The 22,893-nt window shown below is 51.1% G+C and overlaps 1 protein-coding gene across 2 annotated transcripts in view; it reads left to right on the forward strand.

The window, feature by feature from the left end:
- LOC144153037 (centrosomal protein 43-like) overlaps positions 1-22,893 on the forward strand; it is a 37,097-nt gene that overhangs the window by 8,675 nt on the left and 5,529 nt on the right. The window contains exons 2-6 of one of the 2 annotated variants that reach the window (XM_077684669.1): positions 808-1,002; positions 6,170-6,283; positions 9,922-10,010; positions 17,668-17,741; positions 22,505-22,538. In XM_077684669.1, coding sequence (XP_077540795.1) covers positions 808-1,002; positions 6,170-6,283; positions 9,922-10,010; positions 17,668-17,741; positions 22,505-22,538 — 506 coding nt within the window. Of the gene's footprint in view, positions 1-807; positions 1,003-6,169; positions 6,284-9,921; positions 10,011-17,664; positions 17,742-22,504; positions 22,539-22,893 lie in introns of both variants that reach the window. The other variant, XM_077684668.1, reaches the window with a different exon arrangement.

Below are 22,893 nucleotides of genomic sequence, written 5' to 3' on the forward strand. Positions count from 1 at the left end.
TTGACATAGTCATCAGTTCAGTATAAATGATTGCTTGAAGAGCGCTTGATGTGAGCCAAGTTTCCCATGTGGGGGGCCAAGTGTGGCGTTGCTTGGCTGGGCTTGGCAGTGTTCGTCGTGTACTCTGGTGTAGTTGCTGCTGGTGCGGCATTTAGCGCACTGTGCACTGCGTCCCCCCACACTAGCCAGTGGGGAACAGCCTCCAGGTGTGGCTGCAGTGCGGACAGCGCACAGGACCTCGCTCGGGCAGGGCTGGTCAAGGTGGGCTGAGGAATGCGGAAAGTGAGAAGTAACAGACGACCCAGTGCTCTCGAGTGGCTCGCTGTCAGAATCTGGTGTGCATGGAGCACTAAGGAGGATCCAGGGGCCACGTTTTGAGGGCTCTCGGGGGGATGCTGCGGTCAGCCGTGAGTCGTCACTGAACTGGGCACAGTGTCGGCATGTTTGCAACTCACACCTGAGCCAGAGGCAGGTGAGCGGTCGGGGGAGGGCCGACTAGGGGAGGCGGGGCCTGAGCCGCAAACAAGGGCTCTGTTCACTTAAGATGCGGCTCTGTTTGCCAGCAAGTGCGGTTCTTATCTGTGGCACCAGCTCTGGGATGCTGCTGGGGAGCTGTGGAATGGCCCAGTTTGGGAGCACTGAGGGAGGGCAGAATAGCTCCGAATGCTTGTCTATGGCTGCCAAGGGCTTCCCAGGCAACACAGGAGTGGGGCCACAAGGGTGGGGTGTCGCGCGTGCTGCCACAGCTGTGCGCTGGAGAGAAGGAGCACGTGGCCTGGCAGGGGCCTCAGCAGGTGGTGCGTGCAGGCGGAGCTTCGGGCCAGCGTGTACCTGGCGCTGGAGGAGCAGCTGCCCAGCCCCAGCGGTGCCCGGGAGCTAGGAGGGGAGGAGCAGGGCCGGCTGCTGCTGGCGGCCTCGCTCGTGCACGACTTCCTGCACGCCTCGGGCCTGCGCTTCACCCTCAGCGTGCTCGAGCCGGAGGTGCAGCCTCTGCTGGCCACCGTGAGTGGGGGCGAAGGCCTCGCCTGTTCGGGCCGGCCTACAGCAGGGCCCCTTCCGTGGTGCCCAACTCCTGCCTCGCACTGTCATTTATCAATTGACTTGTTTCATTTTCACACGCTCTGTTACGGAAGTGGAGCACAAACAGTGCTCACATGAGCAAAAAGGACCACCAGTCACAGTGCAAGGAACAGCAACAAAAAGTAACTCGCACTGCTTCAGGAATCCTTCCAGAATTTTCTACAAAGCTTGCACAAAAACTCACTGCTACACGTTATGCCATCCCGCGGTAGTTTTGACTAGAAGAGGGTGCTTACAGGCACCCTCTTAATTCGTGCTTACAGGCATCGGAGAACAAGAAAGGCAGAGCAGGATGGATGCGGGGAGACACTCGTGTGGGAAATTACTCGGCGCATAAGCTCGGCTGGCTGTTGTGCATTTCGTGGAAGAATGTAAGCCCACGCGTCTTTCTAAGCATAGCCAGCAACACGAGTCCAGCGTTGGCAAGTAAGGCAGTGAGCAACTGCTCTTTGCGATAAGCCTAGCAGCTATTCTCTAAAGTCGCTCATGCTTATTTATTTGACACTTCTCGTATGAATCCCAGATTATGCTTCCGTATTCCAGAGTTGGCCACACAAACATTGTGTCACTTCCACAGGGGCCCATATGTAACAGTAAGAAGCGCAAAGGCTCATGGGTGCATTGTTTTCTCCCGCGGAGAGCCGCCACTTCCGGTTCGGGAGCTCTCCTGGCTTCCCGTACACTGTCGGCTTTCACGCGCGTGTGTGCTGGTTGTTTATCTGTTTCCACCGGAAAAAAAAAGACGCTCATGCATCGGGAATTCCATAAATAACAACGATTGACCCTACTAGGGGTTTATCTGACAGGTAAGCACCCTGTGACAAATAAACTGCACGCACACACGCACCTGAAAGCCGCCGACGCACGCAGGCGTATGGGAGGGAAGGAGAGATCTCGAACCGGAAGTGGCGGCAGCAGACGACGTACCCATGAGCCTTTGCGCTTTTTACCGGTCACCTATTCAATGTTGTTAAGCATCATGCGAGTGTCATCACGTACCCACTTAGAGGGATTGGCCAAGAGGAATTTGTTTTAGTGGTGAAAACCAATTATGTAACACAAAATAGAGGAGCAGAAGATATGCTTCAGTAAGAAAGTTCAAGAGAGAGAAAAAAAAGGAGTGGGAAAACAAAATAAAAGTTAACCTGATCTCAGTGCATGGCAGACGAGACGCCTCTGCTCCAAACAAGTGGAGGGCGTGACACACATCCCCACGGCAGTGGCGCAGCTTCTTTGTGTGTGCCCCCAAAAGACTGGAAGAGACAGTGGCAGCCTTGGGCGTTGCAGGCGAGTCTCCAGAAGCCTTCTCCAATGATTGCTGTTGTTCCTCGCTACGCAGCGCATGCCTATGTGGGAGACTGGCCAGAAATTGGAAAATTTTAGGGGTTGTCCCACCCGAGTAGATTGAAACAGATATACAGAAAAAAGCAGCACACAAAGACACCAAAGACACCCGTAACAAAAACTCTGGTGAATCACTGTTCCGCACTTTCGACAACTTTCATGTAGAGTGGAACTGAATTGACTTTTTTGTGCAACTCCTCATTACGAGTACAAAAACGCCTATAATACGCAGTATTGTCGTCACATTCAGACACTTAAACACTGGTGTTAACTGCCTCTCAATGGACCATGTTTTGAATAAGCGCTTGAGCAAGCCAGTCGAAATCTTAGAGATTATGCCCAAGCGCTTGCAATTGTATGCCCTAGAGTGCACATCAAAGAATTTCCACACGTTGCTGTTCATGGCACTGGTCATCCTGAGGCAACACACCAGCTGTGAACTGCCAGTGTTGACCACGCAACCTAGATTTCCAAGACATTCCTGCAGCCGCATTCACCGCGAGATCGACATGTAGGTGGCGACAGCATCGCGCTGCTAGTGTAGATGCTCCAGTAGCGGGGAATGCACACTGTGGGCATGTATGTGCGCACGAAAGGCACAAACAAGAGTGGTATGCTGTAGTTTGGTTCCTCAAGCGGCAAGGAGTTTTCATCACTACGCCGAAAAAGCGGCCACCCATCGGGAATCTCAGAATGGCCAAAATTGTGACAATGAACTTGTATGCAGTGGCTCGTAGCAAGCTCGATCTTTCCCGAGTGTGGCTTTGAGCCTTCAACGAAAGCATCAATAGAAACAAATCAGGAAGCCTCAATCTCTGGAATTCAATTTACAACAGTAGTTTCGATCGCTTTCATTGGTAGCAGCACGCGTTCTTGCATTTTTTGGGATGTCCTGAAATAGCAACACCACTGGTAGCACCACTGAAATAGTAGCCCAGACATTCTTTCCATGATCTTACGATATTTTTTTTCTTTTGTGTTTGAAAGGCAACATAAAATTACTGAATTTTAACCAGCACTGAGATATAAATGCCACCGTTCCAACTTTTTTTTTTTTTTTTTGCACGCAGCTTTAGTTAAATGAAATTTTAGCGACACTGAAGGCAGATTTGATGAGTAACGATGTTGGGTCACTTCTTTAGGCTTTCATCGCAAGTGAATTTGCGAATTAAATTGCTAACGCCCGCAGTACAATCATCATCTCATGTTTAGCTACAGTTTTGCAAAGGGACAAGCAGGTTCACAAAGTGTTAAAATCATGCTTCTGGGACCTCACAGTCAGCACAGATTTTCTGTTGCGGCTGCACTGTTGACCACTTCTGTTCCTTTTAAAATCAACAGTGAGATGTGTTTGCGGTCTTGCGTAATTTTGCTTACGAACCATAAAGATGGCAAATGAAGTTGCAGATGTAGTGAAACTTTCCCTTTTATTTTTCATTACGAAATAGCGCAATGGGTTTCCGGTAACTGCTTTGTGTTTTAAACTGAACCTCGCTTTTGGCTAGGTGTGTAATTCTCGAGGATTAGTAAAAAAGGCATGGATAAAACTTTTGTGTACTTTTCATTTTTTCAACGTTCTAAACGCAGCGAGAAGAGAAACCATGCAGCATGAAAAACCAAACGTTGGGGATCAGTATTTCTTGCAATTGGAAGTACGCTAGGTGTCATGTTCTATAGCGGTGAAAAGGCAGTACTTAAGTAAGCGCCAGTGTTTTGAAAACTCATTCACCCCCCTTTTGGCCCGATATTGTTCAGAACTCTGTGCTCGCCTTTCTCACAATGGAATTTAAACCCTGCATTGTGCGAAAAAAAAAAAAGAGAGAAATCCAGCGCTTCGTGGCACACGTAGCAACAACGTGCATCAAATTGTGCTATTTTTAATTCTTTAAACTTAGCTACACCTTAGGGGTTTCGGACCTGACCATATGAGGCATTTGTTTATGCTAAGGGAAACGCATTTTTGGACAAGGCGATGTATGTCATGATTTCAAAATGGGATATATAGAAATGGAACATGAAGTGCCACAGGACAGACACAAACTCGAAACTGCCTAATTTTACTGAGAAATCCCCCTGAAATACTCTTGCACATCCACAGAGATATATGTACTTTAAATAATACACAAGAATTAGCAACACAGTATAAGCAATGACTGACCAAAAATGGTATTTATCTTGGAAAAGTTACGGGAAGCATTAATTCAATTCACGCAGGCGCTTGCTCGTGTGTAAAGTACGTCCCCGGTAATGTATGGGTGATAGCACCCGGGTTGTGGGCAGTGTAGTTGTTTTTGTTTGTTTCTTCTTTCTAAAAGGACTCAGTGCAATTTTACAAGGGTGTGGCAAACGTACCGGTATGTGCGGGTCTCGTCGCTTCTCACAACTTTCTTATGTGCTTTCTTCTTCCTGGGGGTCCTTGAAGGGATTTTTGTCGCGTATAGTATGTTCTCTGGCTTATGTGAAAGCAGCGTTGTGCACAGCCCGGTAACCACGAGCAATTTCTAAACAAATTGGCGGAAATAGTTTTAATTTGGCAGCAAGCTTCCTGAAACCGGAAGTGTCGAAACTTGGCACTACAATATGTGTCCCTGTCACGTGACCTGCAAACTTAGCAGCTACTGTAACTGCTGAAACGTTTATTTACGTGTTGAAAACCTTTTAACGCGAGTATTTGTACAACGGTAAATTGTATATGTATTTCTAAACATTATTCTGGAAATTTTTAAAAACACGCCGCCCGCCGTCGCTGGGTTGCTCTCAGTGTGGCTAACTGAGCCTCCATGCCCAGAATCAACGGCAACGTTCAGTAAACAGACCCAGCGAAGGAGCTTTGACAATTCTGCCTGAGTCAGGGGTGTTTGTTCTGCCAAAATATTTTATTTCAGTTTCCAAATACGCCAACGGCAGCTTTAAAAAAAAAAAAAGTCACACCCTGGGAGAATCGATTTTCCCACCTCCACAACGTGAAGCCACATTCTACCTATCACCTATCCCAACAGATGGCGCATTCGTGCAAAATAGATTGTTGCATTAAAAAAACACATAAAGGAGAAGGAAAGCCTGCGATTCAAACTTTTTCAGCTGGGGACAAGTTTTTAAATATTGTTTTTCATTTCGCGTACAGACAAAAGTATGCTGCCGAGCTACTCTATGTCATGAATGCCAGCATTATTTTTGGGAGGGACACATACAGCTCGTGGATCTAAAAAGTTTGATTTAAAAAGTTCTAGGGTGTTATCAGCAAAGCCATTTCTCGACAAAAATCAGTTGCTGTCCCTTTAACTAGTGACACAAAAAAATTGCGATTTGCTTAAGAGCTTTACTGTTAAAAAAGTGCAGAAAAGTGATCGTGGAATTTGATTGTCGCAACATCCCAGCCGTTGCTGACAGGGATAACTGAGGAGGTGGACCAAAAGTGGTCGCCACTGACCACATGACTGAAACGGGCCAATGAATCACGTGGATTCATGCGGCGGTGGAGAGAAAAAGGTGGCGGTACTTTTCAAGTTCCACTGACTTTAGGGGCAAGCTCACTAGCCTGGAAGTTGAAGCAGTACTCACGTGCTTGCGGATGCTGCCGTAGGTCAAGGTTTTCAAAGAAAAACCTTGGAGACGTAGGTAAACGTGGCCTAAACCGTAGGTTTGTTCGCTTTAATAAGAGCACGCTTTGTGGGCTCGGAGGAAGTGCTCGTGCAGCAGCCGAGCGAGCCGGAGCGTAGCCTGGCCCTGCGTGCTGCCCGTGCAGGTGGAGCAGCTCCTGAGCCGGCAGGAGCTGAGTGGCCAGCTGTGCCTGGAAGCCGAGCGGCCGGGGCCCCTGCTGCTGCAGCTGCTGCAGCGGCCCAGCTCCCCCCGCCAGCAGGTGGGTGGCCCTCGCTGCACGGGGGGGTCGGCCTCCAAAGAGCTCCCGAGCAGGAGCCCTCTCTGTGCCAGTGCCTCGTCAGCTGGTGCCCACGTGAGCAGGAAGCAGGCGGGAGTGCTAGACGGGGTGGCACAGCGTGGGAGCACGGCAGAGGAGCCAACCTCTGCGCAGTGTGGGGATGGTGGCCAGCCGGGGCCCTGTAGCAGCCATTACAGCTCTTTCCAGGGTCCTGGGGAGCCACCAGGTCGCCTCACACCGCAGTGCAGCAGTGCTGTCGTCCAACAGTAGCGAGGTAGGCCCGGGGCCAGCTGCAGCCCACCTAGGGTGGTTGCGTGGGCCTCCACAGCCTGGCCAGGCCCACTATTCCCCCACCAGGGGGGGCAGCCTTTGTGAAGAAGCCTGCTTGCTGCGAGTGCTGTTCGCTTGACCTCTATCCGCGGCCAAGGAGCCGTGTGGCGGACCAAGGTTGGCAGTCTCATGGATCACGTGGCCGCAATAACTCACCTCCATGCTCCGGGTCATGCCCATGTCGAGAGGCTGCGATTTGGCAGTGCCGTTGGGGGGCAGGAAAATAGTTTTGGTGTTGTGGCCAGAGCAGGGATCAGGGATGACAGCCTCTGTTCTCCCCTGCAGCTTCGTCATGCGTACCTTGCTGTCGTGCCTGTGGCAGGCCGGCAGGAAGGGCCCCATCCTCCCGCTACGGGGCCTGTAGCGAAAGGCAGCTCTGCAGCACCACCACCTGCGCTCTGCTAGCCCTTGCACCCATGTGTGCGACCAGCGAGTGCATCCTGTCAGGCAACACTTGATAATCAGGCTGGCCTCGTCGGCATGGTGGCTGTCCTGGTTGCTGCGCTCGGAAGATATCATGAGTGTGTGTACAGCCCCTGCTTCCTCGTTGGCAGTCCTTGCATCCATCTCAAGTGGAGAGGAGGAGAGGAGAGTGTCTCTGTGGGAGCAAGGGATAGGGATGACCTCCGCAAAGCACGTGTTGTGCCTCCTTCTTGTACGTCAACTCGTGTAAGCGCTTCCACTACTTCCCACTGCCATTGAGGTTCGCTGATTCCACAAACTTCCCTTGGTGTTTCATGATGCTGCAGACGTTGACTGTGCGTGCCTCAAGTCTTTGGTGTTTCTTGCCCCCGCACGTACATCATGAATGGTGTCCACCTTGGTGCCAACATCGCTCCTTTGGCGCATGGCCTTTGTTTGCAGCATTGTGTGTCGCTCGTGGGGACCCAGCCAAGGGAGTGCCTGAGAAAGAATGCTCGAACAGGCCACCGGTGCAGCGGGGGACTGTGATCTGCTTGCTTTGTGTCGCCAGAGCGCTCACGATAGGCTGGCGAAAAGGAGGAAGGAGGCTGCACGCACTGACCACCCGCAAAAGGGCTTATGTGCCTCGCAGCAGTGCAAATGGAAAGGCTGCTCCACGATAACAGTGCCAAGAGAGAAGATGCACCGACACATATTGGAAAATGTGTACAACAGCATTCCCATCATCCTGGTGGGGCAAAACCCATGTGTGACCCTCAGGGCCGTACCCAGAAATTTTTTTCGGGGGGGGTTATGAATTTTGGGAAGGGGGTAGTTTTGCTGAAAGCAACAGTAAGTATTGTTTGCGTGCTGCCTGGAAAAGATTTCGGGAGGGGTTCGAACCCCCAAACCCCCCCTCTGGGTACGGCCCTGGTGACCCTTCACCAAGACCGACGTGCGGCTGGCGGTGTGAAGGCCAAACTGGGCGATGCATGAAAACGGGGCTAGTGGAGCACACAGCTTGTGTCACAGCAAAATCTGGCGGCTGGCTCGCTGTGCGCGTGTTGTCCGGCCATTGTACGCCGAAATTTGGGCAGTGCCAAGCCATCAAGCACTAAAGCCTGACCAGGGCTAGGGGGTTGAATAATGGGAGGCGCTAAACAATGGGGGCCGGATGAACACGTAGACACAGACAAGGCGCCACTTCCAACTAAACTTTATTAGTGAAAAACCCTAGGTTAAACACACTGTTCTGACGTCGTGAAAACGTCACACCCACAGTGTGTGCGAACCTACAGGTGTCCATCTGAGAACTCGAGTTCTTGAGTGCAGAAGATGCATTTAATGAACAGATTGCCCAGCTGAGCAATGCGGGATTCTCCATCTCGCATGACCTCAAAAAAGTTGCTCAAAGGTACGATGTCAATGTGGTGTTTAGAGTGCCCTGCAAATTGGCAAAGGTTTGCCCTATGATGACGCAAATGAAGCGGCAATCGTGCTCCAAGAAGTACGACGAATTACTATATGCAAAATGTACCATGGGAGTTGTCTGCGACATTCCCATGAGTTGTCATCATCATCATCACCGGGCTCTCTATGCCCATTGCAGGGCAAAGGCCTCTCCCATTAAACTCCGATTACCCCGGTCCTGCGCTAACTGCGACCAATTCGTCCCCGCAAACTTCTCGATGTCATCTGCCCATCTAACTTTCTGCCGCCGCCATTAGTTCTAACAATTAGTTGTAACAAGCCCAAACAGCCAGATGTTTCAACGACAAGGCGCGCGAGCACTGTTGGGCAGTAAAGAACAACGCTGGTGGCCACATGGCAGAGCACTGCAAAAGGTCACCCTGCAGGGTACAAACTGCACCTCGCTCTTCAAACGGGCCACATTTCTAAAATGGGTCAGAAATAGGCAAGAAAGAGAGATTGTGGAGGCGTACTTCATTCATAAGGCGGGAAACAAGTGGATCAGTACACCGTTGTTCGCATCATCACTCAAAGAACTCGAGTTCTCAGATGGACACGTGTAGGTTTGCACACGTTGTTGGTGTGACGTTTTCATGACATCAGAACAGTGTGTTTAACCTAGGGTTTTTCACTAATAAAGTTTAGTTGGAAGAGGCGCCTTGTCTGTCTGTGTCTACGTGTTTCTGCTGGTCTGCGTTGTTTAGCGCCTCAAATTATTCAGTATTCACCAAGCACTGCAGAGATCTGCAAGCGGGAGCTGCCAGAGGCTTCCACGATACACAAGAGTGGCACCGATTGTGTTAGCACCCCATCTGGTGCCTTGTCTCCAAAGGAGAGAGCATGTATTGAAGATTAACTGCAGGCTGCGAAATGTTTGAATTAATATTTTTTATTGTTTTGGTGCATCTTCTCTCTCTTCGTTTATGTTGCTGTGAGGCATACAAGCCCTTTTGTCGGTAGTCAGCGCCACGTGTGTGTGGCCTCCTCCTTTTCTGAGTGCTGTTTGGCTTTGGCACTAGTGTTGTCTGCCATGCCACCGTACCCCCTTGGCAAGCCCCCACATGAGGCGCCAAAGAGGGCAGCGAGGTGGAGCTGCAATGAGTGCCTCTGAGCTGGCCCCGGCATGGTCGCGATGCTTCCTGGCTGCTTTGACCCGAGACTGCCAGTTGAAAGGGCCACCCTCTTGTTGACCCTGGCAGCAGGGCTACGAGGAGAGCCGGCGTGCGCAGTAGCGATGCGGGTGGGCCAGTGCGCCCTAGAACGTAGTGGAGCACCTGCTGCGGGAGTGAGTATGGGCAGCGAGTGGGAGGGAAGGCGCTCCGGGGACGGGGGTGTGCCGTCTCTGTGACCGAGGTGGCTGCGGCACGCGTGCAGAGCAGCGTGTGGTGGCTGAGTGCCCCTGCTGTGTTGCTGTCCAGGTGGCAGCCAGCCAGGCAGACCGGGAGGCTGATGACGGGGCGGACAAGGAGAGCCCTCCCTGCCACCAGGAGGTGCCGCCCCCGGCAGGGTGAGAGCAGGGCCCTTCCCTCGGGCCAAGGTTTCCCCAACCATTGGGACTGAAAAGGGTGAACCGAAGGGCTGGTTGGCACGTCATATCGTTTGGAAGCAGCGCGGATGACGGGACTGAGCAAGTAATAGACGACACAAGCGCTGACCAACAACTGTGCAATTTTAATTCGCAAGAACATATACACATGAAAAACTAGGGGAAGAGAAGGAAAGAGACATAAAAACGCGAAATAAAATTTTCACAAAAAAGGTGATTATGGCAACGACAATGAGTATGGCAACGACAATCTTTCGCCGCGTGACGATTTCCTTATCCAACAGTGAGATGGATGGTTCGCTGATACAGTCGCTCCCTTTCCTCTTGATTTGGAAGGCCTCCCTCTCCCTTCGCCCACGGTAAGAGGTGAGTGCGGCACATTCAGTGAACCGGAGGGTGCAGCCGCACGAGGCGCAGTGCGCCGACAGCGTGCCACCTGTAGAAGACCTGACTTTGTTGGCATGCTCCCTCAAACGTTCATTCAGACAGCGGCCTGTTTGTCCTATGTAGGAGCGTTCGCACGTCAACGGAATCGCGTACACGACGTTACTCACTCAGTCGACGTAACGTGTCTCGTGCTTTTTGACGCACGTTGCTGCTTTCTGCGTTAACGCGCTTGCACAGGCGGCTCAGTTTCTTCGGAGCAGAAAACACAAGGCGTACGCCCACCTGGCCAACAATCTTCTTGAGCGCATGGCTCACTCCATGGACGTACGGGATGACGGCTGTCTTGGGTCGTTCTGCTTGAGGGCACTTCTCCGGAGCCTTCGAAGTGAGTTCGCGTAGCAGCTTAGTTGCCAAGGCACGCAGGAGGTCCGTCGGATACGCGGCACACCTCAAACGGCCAGCTTGCGCCTCAAGACTCTGTTGTGCACGGTGGGGGCAGGACCTCTTCAGGGCATTTCTTAGTAAGCGCGTTAACGCAGAAAGCAGCAAATCACCAGCGTGGTCAAAAAGCACGAGACACGTTACGTCGACAGTGTGAGTAACGTCGTGTACGCGATTCCGTTGACGTGCGAACGCTCCTATATAGGACAAACAGGCCGCTGTCTGAATGAACGTTTGAGGGAGCATGCCAACAAAGTCAGGTCTTCTACAGGTGGCACGCTGTTGGCGCACTGCGCCTCGTGCGGCTGCACCCTCCGGTTCACTGAATGCGCCGCACTCACCTCTTACCGTGGGCGAAGGGAGAGGGAGGCCTTCCAAATCAAGAGGAAAGGGAGCGACTGTATCAGCGAACCATCCGTCTCACTGTTCAGTTGCTATCCCCTCTTTTGACAAAATTTTATTTTGCGTTTTTATGTCTCTTTCCTTCTCTTCCCCTAGTTTCTCGTGTGTACATGTTCTTGCGAATTAAAATCGCACAGTTGTTGGTCAGCGCTTGTGTCGCCTGTTACTTGCTCAGTCCCGTCTTCCAACCGACACTGGGATCAGCCTCCCAGTGGGCCCGTGAAGAAGCGGGTGCCGGGCAGGAGCAGCCACAGTGTGGCCGGGCTTTGGCCATAGCGGGAGGAGGGCTGTGCTTGCGCTCTCTTCTGGTCGGGAAGGGGCTGGGCCTCGAGGGTAGCACTGCACAGGGAGGAGCAGGAGGGAGAGCACCTGGCACGCTTGGAAGCAGGCTTGCCAGGTTTCGAGGAGGGAAAGTCGCCAGGAAAATGCCGAGAGCAGCCAAAAAAGTCGCCACCTTAAGTGACCCCAGGAAAATTGACAGATTTTTAGGGGTCCAAGAAAACATATTTTTCTGCTAAAAAATTGGTTAGGCACTAATTACAGGAGCACAAAATGCAGATTATTTAACAGCCTTTCCAATAACACCAGATTTTTTAATGTGTTCATACATCATAGTTGTGAAAAAAATATCAAAATCACAATTTTTGTCCAGTTGTCGAAGAAAATGATAAAAATGGAGTTGTTAATAACAAACCACCGGTAGTAGAAGAAAATCAGAGTATACATTTTGTAGAGAAACACTTCAAAAACATGCCCTAGAAAAAATGTCGACTTGCACGGAACAGTTTGTCAGATATAAAAAAATGTTGGCACGCGTGGTGCTCGTGCTATGCGGTGAAGCCCAACCTCAGTTTCAAAATGTGCAATTTCGGGTGGTTCTCTGGAAGAAATCTAGCAGTTTAACACTATTGGAGGCACCGATTTGCCCCCATGTAACGTAAAAACATATTTTCAATGACTCACTGCATTTATGGCCAACACAGTATTTGGGAAAAGCACGCGATGCGGAAAAATATGCATGAAGTTCAAAACGGACTCTGTGGATGGTGCTTGCTGACGTTCACTGTCAGTTATCTCTCAAAACATAACGTTGCGCTTTATTATCATCTTCTGACTCGCTATTGTAGCCTTGCTTGAAGGAATGAAATGCGATGCGCTAGAATCGTGCCTTGCAAACTTTGGCCAAGTAGCTTTTGCACGATAAAAAAGATCAGCACTACAAGCCTCCTGCATTGCAGCGTCGCCTAGCATTTTTGAAATGAAACAGTACAAAACTTATTGGAGACTCCGTCCTAATCACGGAGCATGAATAAAATAGGAGGGGAAACTGAGCTTCCTGGGGCAGCTTGATAACGTCACAAGCACTTGGCGAACGTCAAGTTTCCGGCATCTGGCGGCAAGCGAAAGAAGTGCGCGGTCATCACCACGGCAAGTGCGCGTTCTGTTCGTGCTCGCCCAGTCCAACCCGGCCGCGGCATCACGTGAGTATTTCGCCGGGCCGCCGAAACATTCCGTGGCCAAAGCAAGAGTGTCTGCGCTTCCGTTGGCTGAAGAGCCCGCCTTCGCGATTAATTTTCTGTCAAATTTAAGCCGGACGGTACAAGCGAATAAAAGGGGCATTTTATTTTAATGCGTAAACAATCTTGCGCGAGCAGCAAGCCCAAAATACAAACCTGTGAACACAAAAAAAAAAAAAAGAAAAGTAAAACCTGTAAACACACGGCCTTATCTCGCATGCGATGTGCTCGAAGCGAGTTGAGTGCACTGGCCAATTTAATGTGGTTATGCGACAGTGCACTGAAAAGTGCCAGCATCACTGACGTTGCGGGATGATGACGCGCGTGCGCTATGTCTGAGATAAACTCGCGTTCCATGCCTGCATCGCGCAGCAGCTCTAGCGCATAGCGATTCACGCCTTGTGGCGAATGCTGCAAACAACAGTATTGCATTTAATAAATTCAACCAGGTGCTGCTGTCAAATTGTTCGCCGCCGCAGCTGCGGAGCTGGGTAGGTCGCCGTAGTTATCATTGTGACATTATCTGGTCGCTCGATCGCGCTGGCCGCAATGGGCGTTTCCTCTCCTATATATTCTTGCCCCGTCGTCCGAATAGACAGTTCAACTAAGAAACATCACTAGACCTCCGGACATAGTACCCTCGTATGGAAACGAAACTGGCAGGGGAACAGCTGGCGTTGTGTAAGGCAGGTTTGAAGCGCTCTCCTCGTCGGAACAGATATCTGGTGACTGGGTGTTATCGTTTGACTTGCATCGGAGTTCGTATTGCAGAAATCGGGTTAGGGTTGGGGGAAGTCAGGAGCGGCGTGCTTTGTTCGAGAATCAGTCGCGGATGCTCAAGGCGCCACGGCATTTAAGCTTGAAGTTGGGCAACTAGTAGTAACGCCAAATATGAATTTCGCGACGCAGAAACGAAACCGAAACTGTTGTAAACTGTTCGCGAATGGTCCTGTGGTAAGTAGAACTACTACACAACTTAGGACAACGTGTGCAAAGGCAATAAAAACTGCCTAAAATCATAAAGTAGCTTTACAAATAGGCACCGCTTGACATTTTCAGGCGATTTCGAGCAATATTACTGTCATAGTGCAAGCGTGACGATTAAAAATCATTTTCTGATTCACCATTCGTGCCCTGATACCAAGAACCAAACGCGCTCATGCAGAGTAAAATGGAGAGACAAGCTAGTTGGTTCGCAATTTCCATGAGTGAAACTTAAGCGCAAACGTTTTTCACAGGGACGAGAAAGGGAACGACACAGGCGCCTACTATCAACTGAAAGTTTTAATGAAAACGAATACACATTTATACCACCCCCAGACCGAACAACCCAGCACGTGTGCCCTTCGCACATGCGTACGGCCGTACAAGAGAACCGCCCCATTCCCTTCTCGTTTCTCTTCTCCTTTCACTCATCCTGTACCCCCTCTCCTTGAGAAGTTGCACTTCTTTATCTAAAATACTCAGCGACGGGTGACTTATACAGGCCGAGAACAAGCTAGGCCTGCATTCCCATGTCCTGTGGCCGGGTGTACGTCGGCCAGACCGGCCGCTGTCTAAATGTACGCCTGAGGGAGCATCATTCCTCTTTGAAAGGAAAGCCCTACACACACCTGGCGCAGCACTGTTCTAAATGCGGTTATCAGCCACGTTGTCAGCCACACTTCACGGACACGGTAGTAGTTTTTAAGCACAGAGACCGTGCCATATCCGGATAAAGGGTCCCGATTGTATAAGTCACCCGTCGCTGAGTATTTTAGATAAAGAAGTGCAACTTCTCAAGGAGAGGGGGTAGAGGATGAGGGAAAGGAGAAGAGAAACGAGAAGGGAATGGGGCGGTTCTCTTGTACGGCCGTACGCATGTGCGAAGGGCACACGTGCTGGGTTGTTCGGTCTGGGGGTGGTATAAATGTGTATTCGTTTTCATTAAAACTTTCAGTTGATAGTAGGCGCCTGTGTCGTTCCCTTTCTCGTCCCTGTGAAAAACGTTTGCGCTTAAGTTTCACTCATGGAAATCATGCAGAGTAATTACGAGTGGCACGCATTCTTCGTTGGTAGCAGTGATGCGCGATGACCACGCCCCGTTTCTACACCCACGTGATGCCAACATGTGTCAAAAATCACAGTTTTTGTTGCAAAAATGAAAACAAAACTGATCTTGAAAGGGCACTTTCTGAGCTAACTCCAAATAGCTTTACTTGTTCCAGCAACACCTAGAACGCTATGAAAAGGGGCTCCCAAGGTATCGTTAAAATTGAACGATTTTGAAAAGGCGCGGTCACGAAAGAGTTAAAGTGAATGCTTGAAAGGAAGCCAGAAAAGTTGCCATTTTGAGCAAGGTGATTGCTGTAGGCACTTTTTGATTACCTTTGCGGGAAAGAAGCAGATGCTGCGGGAAAGAAGCAGATGCTGCGGGAAACAGAGCAGGCTCACCGGGCAAAGGGGCAAGAACACGGAGGTGGCGTGAGTAGTGTTCAGAGACACCTTTTGCCTGTCCAGGAAACGCTAGAGTGGACAGTTTAAGGACAGCGTAGACTGCTTGTGATGTGTGTCGTGGGAGCTGCGAAAATCTGCTCTATAAGCAGTGCCACACTATACAAACAAAACGTGTGTCAACTCAACCACATTGCAAGCTACCTTTCAGTCAATCCTCCTTATTCATCACTTAAATGAACACCACTTAAAAACGGAGGTATCGTTTTTATTTTGTCTTTTTTTTCCCACATCAGACGCTGCTGCACGGCCTTCTAAGCTGCGAGCTGGGCTTTTTAACTTACCCTTACATTTTAGGGATCCGCGTTTCTTAGCATCTAGAACAGATGCCACAGGGGGAGGGAAGCAGTGTAGCTTAATGGCAGTGAGACAACGTAACAGGAACGCAATGCAGACTTTTTTCTCTTGTCATCTGTGCCTTGCGTTCACGATGCTAAAGGCGGGGTTGCTTATCAGCACAAGGTACAGGTAGTGGATACCTGCAGCACTGTGGCTTGGCTCACTATCTCCAAATGTTGCAAAAGGAAAAGAGTGCTCGCTCATCTGCGCGAGGCTACAATCGCAACTGGCTGTGCCTCAATACCACCATCTTCAGAGCTGTGCTGAGAGCAAGGGCAGTGGTGGCTACTATGTGAGTGGAATGCGCAAACTAAGGTGTGCCAGTTCTTATCTTTTCTGTGTCTAAGTAAGATAAGAGAAGGGAGCACAGGCTGCGTTGGATGGCTGAATCCGTCTCTTTTCTTTCTTGTTTTTGACCCTAAAATGATACAGTGGACCCACCAAAACACCGCTATATAAATGGTATTTTGGTTCAGGCAAGCGCATTATGTGTGGTACACTCATGCATTGAGTTCTATGGGAGGCATACCAGGGGCCAGGAAAACCGGCGTTACATCCGGTCTGGCACTATGAGCGGTTGGTCTACAGTGTAGGAGAGCCTAGCTGACAGTGCATGTTACTGTCCACTAGCTTCCACTAGCTGTTCACGCTTGCTGAGAACACATTGCTGGTGAGCCTGTCTAAGTGACACGGTGTTTGTTCCCCGCCTCATTCCACGGTGCGTGGTGGTTGGCAGTACCCTGCACGCACTCTGGTGTTGAGCGAACCCAACCGAGAGGGGTCTCTGTGTTGCCTGGCGAGAACAGCGGAGAAGCAGTGCATCCTGTGTGTGCAGAGCGCGTGTGAAGGAGGGCAGCTCCTGCTCCTCCCAGTGCCTGGTGGCCGGTGCGCTGGGAGGTGGGGACCCTCTCGAAACGGCTGCCCCTGCGAGGGGGCAGGTGGGGAGCCCCGCTCGGGTCTCGGGGGGGCGCCTTGCGGGGGAGTGGCCCTGGGGCCGGGCTCTCCCCACCCAGTGGACGGCCGTCCGCATCGCCAAAGAACAGGCGGGGGCGGCCGCGGTGTGAACTATGTCGTTTTTGCCTAAAAGCTCACTTTCCATCTGCGATGCTCGGAAAGAGGAGGCAGGGGCAGCCCTTCTTTCTGGACAGTAAAAACCCGCGACACTGCGACGCCCACACCTGGGAGAGAAAAACACACACGGGCGGCCAGGGGACTTGCAGCTGCCTCATTTGACGGGTTGGGCGAGTTGGTGGTATTGCCTGCTGCCCGTTCACCTACGCAAAAAGATGGAGACAGGCAGTGCAAACTGTTCTGCAGGGCAGTGGCATGGAAGAAAAGACGCAGCCAGCGCTGTCAACCAGTTTGATTTGGTGCTGCAAGTGGCACGATCTTCTCTTCAGAGGGTGCGAGCTCGTGATAAGCGAGAGAACTTGTGAGGGGCACTAAACAGCGTTCTCTGCCCTTGCGTCAAGGGAGGAGGAATGGGGAACCCAGGGTCTGTTTGGTATTGTGGCTGGGCTCCACCCAGTGGGGGTCCAGAGAGCTCGAAAAGGGTACGTGGGCAGCACCACCTTTCGTCAGCTTGAGTGTGCAGAGGCAAGTGGCAGGGGACCTCTCTCGCAGCATGGTTCACAGCTACTGCACAAATGTTTGTCAATGCTGAAGGTTAGGCTACGAGTGCAGAACCTAATGTCCAGGGGTTGCTCTCGTGTGAAGTTCCTCTGTGCACGCTTTAACTGCCGTCATAATGCCGTTTATCTTATGTCATTTGGGCTTCTGAAATTATCGAGAAATGTTTGGTGCACCTAGGCACTGTAATCACAGGTTAGCCGTCAAGCGCTTCTTGTAGCATCCAGTCAGACCAGGTGCAACGCGGAAGGCCCTGCCGACGGTTTGTGGAGAAAGGTTTCTGCTGTGAAGCCCCAGTTACGGTGAAGTGTCGCCGTCCCGCAAGCGTTGGGCGTGGAGTCTACAGAAGGGGCCCTTGTGGGGAATGTGTTCACCAGCAGCCCTGCCTGCGTCCTCCTCTGTTGCAGCAGCAGCAGCCCAGCAGTGGCAGCAGCAAGCGGCCGGCTTCCCCCGCTGTTGCCGGCAGACCCCCCAGCGCCGCCAGGTGAGCTCCTTCGGACCAGGCTCGGGGGGAGAGGGGGACCCCGAGGGATGCGGGGCCACATGGCCTCCCACACTCTGGCCCAAGGGGGGCACTTTGGGGGGCTGCTGTCGTAATCATCATTGTTTCATGTAGTCACGGTACTGAAGAACTGGGAAACTCGTTTGTGCCTCGCGCTAGAACGTAGCGCGTACTGACAAAACACCGGGACAGCCGTTTGTGCTTCGTGCTTCAAAGACAAGAGGCTTTTATGGCAAAGCTGCATACCTCTACCCCCCCAAGCCAAGGTGCTGAGAATACACTTGTACACTGCATGCTTCACTTTTCCCCAGGTTAGTGGAAATGGATTGTCTTGTTCAGAGGGCCACTCAAGCTGTTCCAAGTAGGCACAGGGTGCTTAACTTGCATTGCTGCTTTTGAAAGGCTATGCGGGGTCAAGCACTGCATCACGGGGGAGGAGAACTGGCCGCGTGTCAGCTCACTTAGCCATCCGTGACATGTCTCTCTGTTGTCACCCAAGCACCTGTCGCACTCTTTCCCTCCCGTATTGCTTGCTCCCACGATAAGCACAGAAGGGTGGCGTGCTCAACTCAATTCAATTTTCCCACATTTGCGCTGCTTGTGCACCATCTATTGGACACTTCCGCTACTGTTGGACTTCTTGGAATGCCACCAAGGCTCTAGGCTCAGTTGTGGGCTTTTTTTGGGTCGAAACACGCATTTTCAACATGCATTAATTAATTGCTATCGCAAATATCAAGTGCATATGCATTTTCAATGCAAAAAACACTGCTCAGTACCAGCAGTTATGCATTGTTGTTTTGCCTTTAAAATGCCTCATCTTTGCTCTGGAGCATTGGGCAGTGTGAGGTACGGCACCTGATTTAGTAATCTGCCAAGGTTTCGCCTGCCCGTAAACTACTTGTCCAAGGTTTCCCACAACTTTTGGCTGGCTGGATGAGTCGAGAGAGAGACGGACGGACCGAAATTCTTGTGCTTAGGCAGCCTCCCAGGAGTGGCATCACACGAGGCCAGGACTGCGCATCCCTGCTGTGGGATCAGCAAAGCCGCGGTGTCATTTGGCCGGCCCCAACGGTGTGGGATGCGGCTCCACCCTGTGCGAAGAGGCCTGGTGCCCGACATTCGTGCAGCAGCAGCAGCGGGGAAGGCAGCTCTGTGCTCACCCGCGTCAGGCAGACTGTTGCGTCCACGGAAGAGCGGCTGCATGGCTCCAGCTGCAGGCAACTTGGGCGTACTCTTGGGCGCCAGAATGACTGGCCATGGGCACAAGTGGCAGCCCTGGTCACAACAGCAGACTTCTCCCGAGGGCCAACCTAGTTGCCTACTGAGCTGGTGTGGGCAGGAGCGGGCCGGCAAGCTTTGGGAGGCACGTGCTGAGGCGTGCGTGTGCACACCAGGGTGTGCTGCCTTTCGAGCACTGCTTGCGAGGCGCTGCATTTGCTGGACTGCAAGATGCGTGCCCTGGAGATGTGTTCCCTGTCTCCCGGACCAGCACAGTGACTGTCATGGTCGCACAGAGGCAGCTTGGGATACTTCTCTCGACACCGGGGCGCCCAATGTCGAGAGGGGAGGGAGGCTCGCGTCCTTGGTGGCAGTTTAGTGGCTGAAAGGGTAGGTGGTACCAGCGCGTGCCGGGGAAGAAAAGCCCGCAGAAACGCGACGAAAATTTTGCTGCGGCAGAAGGAGGGGCCAGTAGCAACGAGGCTCGCCTGTCCGGACACCGTCAGTAGGCTTGCCCTGGTTGTGCTGCTTGTCGGTGGCGTCGGTTGGCCGCCCAAGGCCTTCGCTGGAAGATGCACAGGTGCACTCCGCAGTGCTCTGCAGCCGACTGCAAGAGCACGTGCACAGTATACTGTGCAGCACAGCTCCCGAGCCAGGCTGACGAGGGGCCCACTCGAAGCTGCTCTGGGAACGACCAGGGCTTCACTGAGAGCAGAGGGCACGCTGCTTCGCCCCGGCAGGACTGGGCTCCATCAGCGCAGTTTTGCTCCACTGCTGGCTGGCGGCTGTGCACTTTCTCTGTGGCCGCAGGCGAGGGAAGAGGGCAGCACACTTCTCGAGAGCACGCACGTTTCTCACGCGTCTGAGCAGAGCAGCGATGCGCAGAAGTGGCCTGCCAGGGGCTGCTGCATCTGTCCGCCAAACGTGAGCCCCATCAAGGAAGAGCCGTTGCAGTTCAGGCTTTTAGCCATTCTAAGGATGATTGCAGGCAAACAGAGCGCAACTGTTTGCCTAGTCTCCGTTCCATCCTGTTTGTTGCACTATGTACAGAGAAATTAATGGAGGCAAAACCTTTCCAAACCACTTAACCTAGTACCGTGCTTGTCAACTTTACTGGGCAAACACAAAGCGCCAGGCATAGTTGAGGCGAAGCATTGGCACACAACTGGGGCCAGGTGACACAACCAAAGCGCTGGGTTGGGCCACTTGATTGCGAACGAGTCCATCGTGCCAGCAGGCGTTTCTGCAGCACAAACTGAGTTGCAGTTGTAAAAAGGAAAACAAGTCCCTGTGTTAATGCTTGCGTGCACAACGAATTCCTTAGTTGTGCCGCGTAGTTTCCTCTTGATTGAAAATAGATGTGCGCCTAATATTTGCCATAGAAAAAAAAAAAAAGAAATGTGCGCTGAAGAGAATATCTTCACCCAACATGACCTGGAGTTTATGCATTTAGAGGAAGCTGAGGCAAATAGTCACGAGGCCTGACAAGTTCTCAGGTCCGTTTACAGTTTGGAAGCGGTTTAGGAGCTGTTATTGAGCAACTACAAAAAATAGACGTAAATACGCACGAAAACACATCATTACAGAACAGTAGTACATTTTTACACATATTTTATGCAAAAAGAAAGACCATATAAGAAACAGTGCAACACACGGAGGAAAAATTGAGAGTATATACGTGTGTAGCCCTATACGCACTTGCGAGTAAAAATAATGACCATAACAAACTCCTGAGGAAAAAAACCCTGCAAAATACAAGAATACACAGAGGCCTGAGAGAAGTTGTGGGTTGCATTCGATCGAGTATTTCTTAACTAATCATAAAATTTTCTTTGCGTTGTCTCGTATTACCAATCGAACAAAAACAGGTTCAGCTGCAGGTGCCTGAAACTACATACTGTGTTTGCCATACTAGTTTGTGCAAATTTTGGTTGTGCTCTTCTTTTTAACGCACAGGTAGTCTTTAGTTTCCCGTGTTCCATGAACGGAGGGATTTAAAAGGTTTCAGTGTATATACTGCAGCAGATGAGAATACAGTTAAACCCAATTATAGGGACCGGGCAGCTGGACGGGTTGCGCCACCAGTCGGCGCTCCGCTCGTTGGTGGAATGAGCCGGTGCATTGGACTACGCAGCCTCCCGTTGATTTTGCCGTGTTTGCTTCAGTGGTTTGAATGTTCTGGTAGTGTTGTGAGCGGGTGTGTGTGGATAAGCGAAAGCTGGACAGATTTGTTGTGTTCTTAGATGCAATAACGATTACGTAAACTTGTTGGACGCTTCTAAAATTGGGTATGGGCTACAGTGACGTGAGTGCTTTTTGCAGAGATCTACGATTGTCTTTTCTTTCCAAACGTCATAACATTACAAGCAGATCTAAACACTGTAACATCTTGGTGTAAAATCTGGTGCATGGAGCTAAACACTAACAAGTGCAAGTACATGCGTGTGTGCCGAACTCGTCAAGAGCTACCTTCGTACTCTATTAATAACTCCCTTCTAGAAAATGTGTCATGTTACAAATACCTAGGTGTTCACCTTTCAGCTGACCTTACATGGAACATTCACACGGATTATGTCGTCAACAACACTAACTGGGCATTAAGATACCTTCGACGTAATTTTTCAAGAGCACCTTCTTCACTAAAACACTACTTTACAAGATGCTGGTTTGGCCGAAGCGTGAATATGCGGCATCACGCTGGGATTCAAGCCAAGTCAACCTGACTCAGAAAGTAGAATTAGTTCAGAATAACGCGGCCCGTACATACTATCCGATTATAACCATACCTCCAGTGTCACACACATGAAATTGAGGCTTAACCTACCATCTCTAGCGTCTCATCGTAAAGTTCTTCGTCTGTGTCTTTCCACAAAACATTCTATCACCCTGAACTACACAGTGAATTCATTCAAGCACCTCATTACATTTCTGCTCGTTTAGACCACTCAGTCAGGATACCCCATGCACGGACTAACGCCTTCTCACAGTCATTTTTCCCGCGGACAGCCACAGACTGGAACCACTTTCCCGACTCCATTGCCTGTATACAAAATCCGGTATTGTTCAAAAACACCTTAGCTACCATTGTATATCAGGAATGTTTTTGTACTTACCTGCCTCTAATTACTGTTTACTGTACTTATTTGCTTTGTTACTTAGCTAACATTGTATAATTAGGAAATGTTTTGTGCTTTATATTGCCTCTAATTTCACTCACCGTATTTGTGTATTACCCACTCCCCTCTGTAATGCCTTCGGGCCCTGAGGGTATAATAAATAAATAAATAAATAAATAAATAAATAAACAACCGAACGAACGAATGAATAAATAAACGAATAAATAAATAAATAAATAAATAAATAAATAAATAAATAAAATCCCACCCATCTAGGAGGGCCAATTTTTACCTGATCTACAGTATGCGGGTGCCAAAGTGAATGCTCACTGCAAGCTTAGCCCCTTGCTTGCCTGGGGTGGTGATTGTGTGCCGAGAGCAGGCCTGTCCTCTTCTTGCCTTTTGCAGTGGCCGTTGAGGGAGAGCCCCACTCTGGTCCGAGGTGAGCTGCCTCCCGGTCCTTGCTGCGGCACTGCCCACTGTGAGGGGGTGGCTGGGGCACTGCCTCTCCACCTGCGGCCACTTGCCCGGGGCGGCAGGCTGTCACGGCCGCCCAGGTGGCGCTCAAGGAGCTGGGGTGCAGCCTCGGCATGGCACTGGTGCCGCCTGTCCCTGATGGAGAGCTGTGATGCCTCCGCTCCATGCAGCCGCCCCTCACACGAGCAGTAGGCAGGGCCATAGGTCAAGCGGGGCGTCCTGAGGAAGGGGGCGCTAAACTACCGACGACAACACAAGGGACAGCCCTTAGCGGGGCCAGCCGGACAAAGGCGAGGACGGTTTATTCGAAGGATGTGCTC

This window comes from Haemaphysalis longicornis, unplaced genomic scaffold (genome assembly GCF_048455015.1).
Source record: "Haemaphysalis longicornis isolate Haplotype H1 unplaced genomic scaffold, Haemaphysalis longicornis Haplotype H1 scaffold_9, whole genome shotgun sequence".
In the NCBI taxonomy this organism is placed as follows: domain Eukaryota; kingdom Metazoa; phylum Arthropoda; class Arachnida; order Ixodida; family Ixodidae; genus Haemaphysalis; species Haemaphysalis longicornis.